This window comes from Portunus trituberculatus, chromosome 19 (assembly GCF_017591435.1).
Source record: "Portunus trituberculatus isolate SZX2019 chromosome 19, ASM1759143v1, whole genome shotgun sequence".
NCBI classification, from domain to species: domain Eukaryota; kingdom Metazoa; phylum Arthropoda; class Malacostraca; order Decapoda; family Portunidae; genus Portunus; species Portunus trituberculatus.
In genome coordinates this window covers 13,575,590-13,587,962 of record NC_059273.1, presented here as the reverse complement: position 1 = coordinate 13,587,962, position 12,373 = coordinate 13,575,590, and the positions used below count along the sequence as shown (strand labels likewise).

At 38.6% G+C, this 12,373-nt stretch overlaps 1 protein-coding gene across 1 annotated transcript; it reads right to left on the bottom strand.

The window, feature by feature from the left end:
• Positions 1-683: 683 nt before the first annotated feature.
• LOC123506272 (abasic site processing protein HMCES-like) lies at positions 684-10,620 on the bottom strand. The gene is made up of 10 exons (XM_045258213.1): positions 10,346-10,620; positions 7,697-7,861; positions 4,765-4,870; positions 4,227-4,327; positions 3,863-3,959; positions 3,177-3,296; positions 2,638-2,745; positions 1,952-2,106; positions 1,528-1,688; positions 684-1,241 (listed from the first exon to the last, which is right to left on the bottom strand). The coding sequence occupies exons 1-9, from the start codon at positions 10,363-10,365 to the stop codon at positions 1,538-1,540; spliced, it is 1,023 nt and encodes a 340-aa protein (XP_045114148.1). The 5' UTR covers positions 10,366-10,620; the 3' UTR covers positions 684-1,241; positions 1,528-1,537.
• Positions 10,621-12,373: the final 1,753 nt, after the last annotated feature.

Genomic DNA, 12,373 nt, shown 5'->3' with positions numbered 1-12,373 from the left:
AGACGTCCACGCGTAGGTTCGAATCCCACCACGTACAGCCTTAAAACACTTTGCCATTAGTCGAGTGGTTTAAAGTTACCTACATATCACCATGATACCCAGGTTCTAGGTGGTTACACTCATGGTACAATAACGAGAGTTATTGTACCATGGTTACACTCAAGATGAGCTTGGGCGGTGATATGGGCCCTAATATGGGTACCATTATGAATAAAATTGCCTGCGCCACTATGGGAAGCTGAACAGCGTTTCCCATACACTCTTCAAGTGTGCCTACAGGCGCTATAGGCCTTACCGTAAAATATAAATAAAAAATTTAAATATATATATATATATATATATATATATATATATATATATATAGTTATTATATATATATATATATATATATATATATATATATATATATATATATATATATATATATATATATATATATATATATATAACTCAGTTTTAAAGGCAGGCCAATCTGCTGCACCAACCAGACCAGCTGGTGGCATTGGACCACTTATCATCGCAACTTGTACAGTGGATGAATGTTGTATATCCAACTCATGGACTCATAATGTCACCCCTTACTGAGCAGTTCAGTGGTCTTAGACATCTTAAATGTAGTATGTAGTGTATGCTATTCTTTGAAAGCATTTTAAAGTACTATGTCATAGGAAAATGAATTTAAGTTTCATTTTGAACTTTCTTTTATTCCATTTTGCGACAGGACAACAAAAAGTACAAAAATAAACAGAGGGTTTAAAATAATTTTACCTATCGGATGACTGAGAATTAGTAATACAATAAGGCTGAAATGGAAATGGCTAAGTCCTGATGACAGGTACAATTATTTATGCACCTACAAGCACTACTTCCTAAGTCCTATCTATGTCTATTCTGGGTTCTATAAAAAAAAATAAAATAAAATAATGATTATCCCCTCTTTAGTAGCTTTCATCAAGCTTAAGATGAATGGAGTCTAAAAAAATAAACATAACAAAATAAACACCTTTATACTTAGGTTTATAAGGCTTTCTCTCCCTGCATCTTTGATTCACACACTTTAAGAGTATCATAGAAATATGTAGCCACACAATAAGAATGGAATGATGATTCAATAAAATAGAATCCTTGGAAAAGTAAGTCCTTATAAATCAAATATGAGACACTAAGAGCCTGTTGCTACTGTACGAGTCACTTTAAGACTACTGCAACATTTCCCTCCAAAACTTAGCTGCCATATCTGCCTGAAAAAAATAGTAAACAAATAAATAAATAAGAAAGAATAAAAACTTAAGATAATTAATTGTTTTAAGTTTAGATAAATCAAGGAAGTATTGATAAAGTAAAGGATAAGGCATTTAAGAAGAGCAAACAGGTGGAGAGAAAATAATGATGCCAATGAGCATCATATCAGCTATTTGTACACAAATCAAGGGAAAAGATGGATATCAATATCATAAGGAACATTTGGAGAGAATATCACTTTAGGCTATTCAACAAAAAAAAGAGTTTAAAAACAAAATTACTTACTTTACTTAAGCTACTGAGGATTGATACTGTTTTCTTCCTTGATTTTTTCTTCCTCCTTAACTGAATGGACTTCCTCCTTCACAAGATTCTTACTCTCCTGTGGTGATGCTTTGCCAAGCCAGGCAGACATAAATCTGCTGCCAGCTGTATTTGGAGGTTTCCTGTGTGTAGAAATTAAACAAAAACATCAACTGCCTGTCAGTGACTACAAAATAACATAAAAATAAATACTGTAAAAGACAATGCTGTTCCATCAAGTTCCCCCACAAATGTGTTGTGTCATTTACTAGATCTCTGTACTCAACATGTGCCTACATAACAGTATTCTCTTCCTCACTCATATATCCATACAAATAACTAATGAATAATCAGACAGTTTTCCATACTTCTCATACATTTCCTCTTATATCTCTGACACACTCACTTGTCAAGACTGATAGGCACGTGAAGGCCTGACTGTTGGTTGCGGGAATTGTTCACTTCTGTGGAGACAGGATGCCACTCTAAATCAGCCTCATCCTTCAGTCTCAGCTTCTGAAGAGCTTCTTTGTAGTTAACTCTCGCAGAATCTAGCCACATCTAATTTGGAGAAGAATATAATCACCACTTGACAATTATAAACTTCATTAAGATGTATATTTCAGAGTAAATTTAGGATTATTTTAACCATCTATGAACAAGGACATTATGTAAACAATGCTACAATGCACATGCTGGGCAGTGTGCCAAAATACTGCATTGCTGGAGTTTAGATATGGACACTCTCTAGCCCATCAAACATGAACTTTCACCGAAAACTCGAACAAACGACAACACTTTGTTCCACTGCTCTGCCTTTACAATCAAAACCATCACATCCAAGAATTTGATAATAAGGGCTGAACTTGCATAAGAAATACTATAAAATCAAACCTTGATTCCAACATAATAACTCTCGGGAATCAAATCACACAGCTGAGATGCACATAATTAGATGCACCTCTGATGAATGTGAGGCAAAGCTGAGATGTCTCACGATAAGTTCAAGCCACCATTTACAACCATTTGAAAGGCTCTGTGTGTACCATAACTGAAATTATTTATAACTGATTCCTTTAGTGACTGTCTTACCTCAACCTCCTCGTCTGTCTCCAGGATGACCGGGACACGAGTGTGCAGGACAGAGAACTTCTTGGAAGCCTCAGTGGTAAGAACAGAATAGCTCATCACTTCTTCACCCTGATGAATACAGGAGCTAACATTATCTCCCATTGCTACTAAAATACAGATTTTCTTGTACAAAAGATATATGTGTTTGTAAGTTTTCTAAATAATCCTTCATGTACAGAAATATGATTAAGCTTAATAAAATATGTAGTCCTTTCTTTTCTATTAATTTATCTCACAACCAGACCCTTAACACTTAAAGGACAGGAGTGTTCCTCATATGCATTCCTCCCAACCAGGCACGTTTTGACACCTATGCCTTCATTATCTTACCTTCACACAGATAACAGATCCAACACTGATCTAACAAGTATCTCTTATCTCTCTTCTCACATCACATTAGTGCACATTCCATGACTCAACCAATAGAGTTGTGAAGGAAACGAAAATAGAATATCCAAAATTAAATTTATACTGCAATAACTACATTTCTTTTGTCTTACTTCAGAAGACTTCCAATATGAAAAAAGTCCAGCCATTTTCAAGAGCTGGGGTCCCTTCCAGCCTTCTTCTTCACTCCAGACATCTGGTTTGTCCCAAGTGTCTCGGTCCCAAATCTTTATCTGTAAAAAGGGAACTTGTAAGACAATACTGCTGTGATGCAATACTCTAATTAACGACAAACTTTCTTTACAGAAGTTGAAATATTTACTTTTCATCAGCAAATCAGTAAGGTATTAATTCCTCCTAAGTGAATTAGGAGTACTACTGTTACAAAGTGAATGGGTTATAAACAATGAACATTCTGCCATCACTTTGAAGTATATCTAACAGCACATTTCTTATAACAGTTTGCAGTGAGAAACTAATACAACTAAGAAATATCAAACATCCTGAGGTTACATGCCAGCCACCACTCACTAACAATGCAGGACTACCACCAGATGCTTCTACTCATAAATGCCAGTAACTCCCTTATCTCTCTATATAAGAAAAACAATACTGATATCATAGTAACAACACAAGTCACAGGCTGATAATCTTCACTTGAAGGTGGAGAGAGAGAGAGAGAGAGAGAGAGAGAGAGAGAGAGAGAGAGAGAGAGAGAGAGAGAGAGAGAGAGAGAGAGAGAGAGAGAGAGAGAGAGAGAGAGAGAGAGAGAGAGAGAGAGAGAGAGAGTGTGTCTTACCTCTTTGGGTTGTGGAGCATATATGAAGTATGGCTGTTTGGCTTTTGTTCCTTTTGTTGATTGCCATTCATAAAATCCATCACACAACACAACACACCTGACAATGTGAAAATAAACTCTATAATAATAAGAATTCTTTAAACCATCACCATTACAGGCAATGAAAACTGTATAGTAAAATTGAAACATCTATTAGGGCATTCATTCTGGGTTGAGTTGTCAGCAACTGTTGTCTGTTTAAATATACACAGCTGTCTGGAGAAGCAAACCATTAAAATACTTTTATTACATTCAATTTTTCTTCTGTATTACTCATAACACTTTACTATTACTCACAACAATAACAAGGATTAACAGTTTCTACCTTTGTCCCTTTGCCAGGCAAGGCTTGTAGGTTGCCTTAGTCTCAACATCTTCCAATCTACTATTGGTTGTGCTATAGCCATGTCCTTCTGCAGATGGACCCTGTGTGGATTGCAGAACAGTAGTATTTCTTAACCATTTGTTACAAATGTGATCTACAACTAATTCTGAGCCTTACAAAAAAAATCTTTCTATCCTTCTATGAAGCATGATATGGACATAAGACACAAGATAACAAATTTTATGATGACAGATGTGAAGCATGAAGGACCCATGTCGGCTGAGGGACTGTATGATTGGTTGTTGGGAAGGTATAGTAGTCTCACTAATGCTGTCTACCTACATCTCTTATTGCTTTTTGGATGACTTTCACAATGACAAGGTATAAGATAGAAGTATTCTAATATCCTGACAGTCAAAAAGTAACAACCACTCATAATTAAAAAAGTATCAGAAACATTGCCTAAAACAATGCAAATTCATAACTAAATCTGAAAAACATTGCTGATAGGCTACTGCAATAACAAGAAAAAAATTACTTTATGGAATGGAGGAATGAGTCCCCATTTCATAGGCTGAATGATCCTTTGAGGTGGCTGTTCCTCCCCCTCCTGTGTCCTCTTCACTCCACGCTGTTGCTGGTCACTGTAAAAACAAAGAGGGTGCTGAATATACCTTTCATAAATGGTTTCTATCAAAAACAAATTACTCACATTAGATGCCACACTAAATTATGTCATCAGCATGTTAAATGTTAGCCAGCAGTTTAAAGGCCACGTGGTCCAAAGCTGTGAACAGCCCTAGCCCTGCCACCCATCTGGGCCTCACAGTGAAGTCACAAACCCTGGCTATGACCTACACTGCCCAGCCTGCTTTCTGGGTCAGCTCCCCAGTCCTGCCCAGCGTGTCACAGAGGTTGGATGTCCGATTCCTGCCATCTCTCTACATATTTTCATCACCATTCGCTAGTACGTAAGGGCTGTAATAATACATGTGTATGTTGGCATAGATAATCCAACTAATGAAATTAAGAGCTATAGTATAAAACATGCACAAGTATGGTGTCAAGGTAGGGAAGAAACACAACATTTGCAAAGACAAAATTAGTAAAATACCATCTATATATATATATATATATATATCTGATTTTCAAACATATACATCTAAAAATAGTAAATCTAAATATATTACCAAGGAGTTAGATGATGGAAATAGCATAGATGTTATATATCTAGATTTTAGCAAGGTGTTTGATAAGGTACCGCATAGGAGGCTAGTGTACAAATCGAGACTACATGGGATAGGGGGTAGGTTAGTTGATTGGATTAGTGAATGGCTTTCTGATAGAAAACAGAGAGTAGTATTAAATGGGGCAATGTCTGAGTGGAAGGAAGTGGTTAGTGGGGTACCCCAAGGATCAGTGCTAGGACCTCTTCTTTTCTTGGTGTACATTAACGATTTAGATATAGGAATTAGTAGCAAAGTATCAAAGTTTGCAGATGATACTAAGATAGCATGTGCAGTACAGGGTGAAAAGGACAATTACAGAATACAACGAGACCTGGACAGGCTGATAGCATGGGCAGACAGGTGGCAGATGGAGTTTAATTCTAAAAGTGTCAGGTTATGCATTTAGGTAAAGACAACACAAACTTTAACTATGAGATGGAGGGATGTTGGCTAGAGGCAGTAGAGGAAGGAAAGGATTTAGGAGTAGTGATAGACAGGACTATGAAATTTTCAAAGCAATGTTTAGAAGCAAGAAATAGGGCAAATAGGATCCTGGGTTTTATAAATAGAAATGTTAGTTATAAAAGTAAGGAAGTGGTGCATAGCTTATATAATTCCTATGTTAGGCCCCATTTAGAGTATTGCATACAGGCCTGGTCACCCCACTATAGGCAGGATATCAACATGTTAGAAGCAGTTCAGAGAAGAGCAACTAGGATGATACCAGCATTAAAGCGCCTGGAGTATAGAGATAGATTAAAGGAATTAAACATGTTTTCATTTGAGAGGAGATGTATAAGAGGGATATGATAGAGTTATTTAAAATGTTCTCAGATACAAACTACATAGATGTGAGATCTTTCTTTACCTTAGAGGAGGGAAATAGGACTAGAAATCATGGCAGGAAGATTAGAAAGCAAGGCTGCAGGTTAGATATAAGAAAATATTTCTTTAGTCATAGGGTGGTAGACTTCTGGAATGCATTGCCAGAGACGGTTGTAAATAGCACTAGTTTGACAATGTTTTAAAACAGATTAGATAAGCACTTAAATTTATTAGATTTATAATTATGTATAGCACTGCATGATAGTTTTTATAAGAAATTTACTATAGTTAAACAAGACATGATCCCCATGTATGGGGACCACAAATTGTAGAGGATTTCGCTGCAGGACTTAGCCCTGTTAATGGGCCAAATATTTAGAATTAGTATATAATGTATTGTGTACTTGTAAGTGTATCTTTAAGTACTGATGACGAGGTCGCTGTGCGACTGATACAGGATAACCTAGATGGGCCCTGGTGGCCCTTTGTTATCCTATTATTTATGTTATGTTACATTATATAAAAAAAAAAGTTGAAGAGAGTGAAAACATTTAAGTACTTGGGATCAATGGTAGACGAGACAGTGGAAATGGAAAAAGAATTGAACTTCCAGATTCAGTGTGGCTGGAACAATTGGCGGCAAGTTTCAGGTGTGATATGCGATAGAAGGGTACCAGTAAGAGTGAAGGACAAAGTCCACAAAGCAGTCGTCAGACCTGCTTTGATGTATGGGCTGGAAGCAGCACCTTTGAAGAAGATCGAAGAGAGGAAGATGGATGTGGCGGAGATGAAGATGTTGAGATGGATGGTAGGAGTCACCAGAACAGACCAAATTAGGAATGCGTACATAAGAGGAAAAAAAGTGAAAGTAGTTCAAGTCTCCAAGAAGATCCAGGAGTCAAGGTTGAGGTGGTATGGACACTTGAGAAGAAGAGTTGGCAAAGACCACGTAGGGAGGGAGATCATGGAAATGGAAGTGCAGGGAGTTAGAAGAGGAGGACGGCCCAAACAAAGATGGATTGACTGCATAAACAGATATCTTAGGGAGAAGTATATAAATCCAGAGATGGCAAACAACAGAAATACGTGGAGAAGGCTCATTCACAACGGCGACGCCGAATAGGGAAAAGCTGGGAAGACATCTAAAAATATTTTTTGAACTAGCTCTAAGTAGCCATTTCAATTATTTAATGTTTAGCAAGTAATGCATCATTCTAGTCCAAGTGGTAACAAATAATAAGAGTAGCATTTATTTCTTTTTTTTTTTTTCACCAAAGTTGGTTGTTCTAAAAGTCAATACAAATCATATATGGCATGAAATTCAGAACAAAAATTCATACCTAATTCATTCTAGGTATTAGTGTTGTAATGAGTAAAATAAAGAAGAAAGTGAACATGGGATGGGAGATAAGAAACCTTATGATTACAGGAGTGAAGCGTGAAGGAGCCATGTTGGCGGAGGGGCTGTATGACTGGTTGTTGGGATGGTCTCTCCAAGACAAAGGCTGGTACCGCTTCTGGCCATCTGCTCCCACGGTGCGTACACTGCATGCCCGACACACCTCCTCAGGCCCCAGGGTGCTGCGTAAATCAATTGTATCTAGTAAATCCTTAATACATGTTGATATTTATGTGAAGATATGATTACCCACAAACTGGAGAGAGAGAGAGAGAGAGAGAGAGAGAGAGAGAGAGAGAGAGAGAGAGAGAGAGAGAGAGAGAGAGAGAGAGAGAGAGAGAGAGAGAGAGAGAGAGAGATGGATAGTAAAACTATATAAAATAGATGAACTATGAATATAGTTTAAGCAAAGTGTCCAAGGCAAAGTATACTTGTTCCAAATGACAACCCATGTCACATAATTGCACACCTCTTTTGCTTGGTCCCTTCCATTAACTCCACCAAAACACATCTGGCAATATTCTAATGCTAACTAATATGAACAGCTAAATTATTCATATTGACTGCATAGACTTTCAGGAAACTGTTACATGAATGATTGAGCAATCTAGTGAATCCCACACTATGTATAAAAGAGCAGTCCCATCACTTGTGCACAGGGTTGCCAATTTTACGAATGTACCATATTTGGTACATTTGGACTCAAAAGTACATTTGGTACAGCTTCAAGTAAATTTGGTATGAAATTGTATGTCCGTAAAGTTTTTTGAATCTCATGTTTGAAGTTTTCTACCTAACTGACTGGCGGTTTCCATTTGAATGTAAAGTTGTCTTGTACAACGTCACGTAACTAACAAGTATCATACTCGTTAGAATACTACCGTTGCACTGTCTCACTCTCCCATCCCCTCCCCCCTCTCCTGTCCACCCAGCAAGGTAAGGCAGCAAGATGCTCAGTCAGTAATCGCTAGTCTGTGTGTCTGTTGTAAACTTGCAGTGCTTAATCAGACGAGGAATGCGACGAGCGCATTATATTGTTAAACCTTGTACAACGTGAGTGTTTTTAATCCCTTCAGTACTGGGACGCATTTCTACCATGGGTTTGGGCATGTTTAGACAATTTTATTTACATTAAGAAGGGTTTATGGAGGTCAGAAGATTTAAAGATCAGAATCTTCACCATTTTAATCCCCTCATAAATTTCTGGAGCAGTATAAAATTACCAAATAGTAAGTAGAATGAATATGGAAATGTGTCATGGTACTTGTAGCAGTTAAACTGATGAAAACCCACATTATGTTGACAGTTTACTTCAATTTAAGAGAAACATTGTTCTGAATATGCTGCTTACTTAATGTAGCTATAGGTTATAGGTGTGCATAGGGTGTGTGTGTGTGTGTGTGTGTGTGTGTGTGTGTGTGTGTGTGTGTGTGTGTGTGTGTGTGTATGGATTTCTTGGGATGCATACATGCACGTGTGTGTAGATAAGGGGTTCTCAACATGGGGTACGCATGCCCCCAGGGGTAAGTGAGAGAAATTTTGGGGGTTCGTTGCAGGTTTCTGAAAATGCTTCAATTTTGAATAACTGCAAACCTGTTTGTAGTATTCAAAGTGGCCAACATGTGCTAGGATTGATGTGTTCTCCACTAGAACCAGGACATGTTAACAATGTTAACAAGGAAACTTTAAGAGTTATGTCACTTGAGAGAAAACTCTCTTGGATTACAGTTGCCACACAACATTGCAAACCTATAGCATTTAGAAAGAAACTCTTTATTTAGAGTTATGTTTCTTGAGAGAAAATTCTCTTGGATTAGCTACAGTTGCCACACAATCTTGCAAACCTATATAGTATTTAGTTCTGATTTAATCTTTTTTTTTTATATGCTACTCACACATACAGTGACTTACCTATTACTGTTACAATATGCAACTAAGTAAGTGACCAATACTGAAAGACTTCAAGAGGTACATAAGATTAAAAAGCTTGAGAACCTCTGGACTGTGTGTGTGTGTGTGTGTGTGTGTGTGTATTTACCTAGTTGTATTTACCTAGTTGTAGTTTTACAGGGCCTGGGCTGTGTGTGTGTGTGTGTTTCACTGTTTGATCTGCTGCAGTCTCTGACGAGACAGCCAGACGTTACCCTACGGAACGAGCCTGTGTGTGTGTGTGTGTGTGTTGGGAAGACACTCGAGAGGAAGAGAATTTACAGCTTAAATCAAAGGTAAGAAAATAATTATGTTCCTTATAATTTAGGTACATTTTTTATGTTGGTATGGTTAAGATTTGTTATGTTTTCTTCATCAATGATGCACGTACGATCAGCAAAATCAGTCTGGCAACCCTGCTTGTGTTACCTTCTTCGGGGAGAGGCTAGAGAAAGGCGCTTGGAGAAGTTAATAAGCTACATATTGCATGTTAATTTCATCTGACATGTAAATATCAACTTCGGGAGAAGAGGCTGAAGTTATATTCATCTCCATATTCTCCATCTCTCTTCGGCTGCCTTTAACATGACGCTGGACAAAATGCATCACGATTAACAGAAATCGTCAGCTGCTAGGAGTGGTATTTCGGAAAAGACACACAGCAGGCAGCTACAGGTATTGCTGTCAGGCCTATAGTCAGGAATGATCCGAGTGAACGAAATCATGGTGACACTCACCAGGCTGTCCTGCCACACATGACAGCAGGGCGGCTGTGCTGGTGTCTTCACTGTTGTCACGACTTGCGGATCTCACCGTCTGCACCGATAGCACGACCTGTCACCGACACACGACAGCTGCAACACGACCTGCACGTGACCACACAACTTCACCTTCCCTCCAACTCCAACAACACCGCTGCCAGACCGCTTGTAGATGCTGCCGCCTGGCGCCTGCCCGCCAAAATAATTGTTGACTAGCCGACTTCTGAGTTGCCGCTGATCTGCAAGAGAGAGAGAGAGAGAGAGAGAGAGAGAGAGAGAGAGAGAGAGCACTTAATTTGATGTATTTTTATCGTATTAGAGAGAGAGAGACTGTACTTTGAGGCAAGACTGGCACTTCCCATTTCTCAAGGTTCCTCCGGCAGTGACGTCACAATCATGACGCAACACTAGAACTTGTCTCAACTTGATGCCTTAGCTATATAATATAGGTAGACTTTTAACCTAATTTCATAATGGTTAAACATATCTCCGCTCTCAGGCGAGTTCACACATGTCAATATACGACTGAAATTGCAAGTCGCTAGAAGTATCAACAGATACTATTCCTAAATAATATTTGTGAAAGTATTCCTAATCGGAATACTTTCACAAATAGCGACTGGGAAGTATCGGCTGGTTGGCGGGAAGTGAATGTAAACAAACAGCTACCCACAAAAAATATCTTCCTCCGCTGACTATCAAATTAAATCATCACAAGTATTCAATCTTCACCTCCAACAACACCCTGCATACAAGGAAACAGATCTGGGAGAGTGGCAGCCATATCATCGAATGTCGATTTGCGTTAGCATTTTTTGCTGTAGAATTCATTTATTAAGCAAATAGTGTGTAATCATTCGAATTGGTGCAAAAAAAAATCTGGAAACTACTAAAATAACACGTTTGTTACTTTTACTTTGGTTTCTCTATATTGGCTTTTTTATGAATTTTATCGTTTTGAAGCATAATGTAAAATGACTTGATTATACAAATTTTTCACTAAATTCCCTCAGGAGTGCTAAAGTCTATTCCCTCGTGAGCGCCTAAGACTGAACCTTATGAATTATTCCCTCGGCAGTCGTGTAAATACCAGTTACCAGAGTGAACCAGTCACCGCCTCACCAGTCACCGGTCACCACAGGCTACACGTCATGTGCCCCGGTCTGCAACCTGCACCCACACCCTCGCTCAACCATCCACCCACCATACACAATTACACACTCACATACACCGGAAACTTATACACAAGGAAATCAGCCATATTTTTAGCTTTCTTAAGTATGCTTTACAGTAATAAAACCATTCCATAGCATAAGTACAGTACAATCTTCATACATCTTGGCTATATAGCCTCACGTAGCCTACACATGCCGCCCTGCCTCCCCCGCTCGGCTCCCAATGCCAGCTCGCTCACTTGCTCATCCACACCACACCCGAACATTCAAAACCTTGTTCACGTTACTGTATTAAAACAAAGGAATATGAGATTCAGAACACTAGTGAGAATTGTCAATAGAAAGAAGATAGATGCGAGTAAAGAGAATATAGAAGGTATAGCAAGATAGAAAATATATACACTAAATAAGAATCGAGATGATAGAAATATGAAAGGAAAGATGGAAAAGATAAAAAAAAAAAAATAGAAAAAACAAAGACGAGAGAAGAAAGACAACGATCGAGTCAGAATTGATAGAAAATAAGAGAGGATAGATAAAGTTAAGAAAGGTGTGTGTGTTTCACTGTTTGATCTGTTGCAGTCTCTGACGAGACAGCCAGACGTTACCCTACGGAACGAGCTCAGAGCTCATTATTTCCGATCTTCGGATAGGCCTGAGACCAGGCACACAACACACACCGGGACAACAAGGTCACAACTCCTCGATTTACATCCCGTACCTATTCACTGCTGGGTGAGCAGGGGCTACACGTGAAAGGAGACACACCCAAATATCTCCACCCGGTCGGGGAATCGAACCCCGGTCCTCTGGCTTGTGAAGCCAGCGC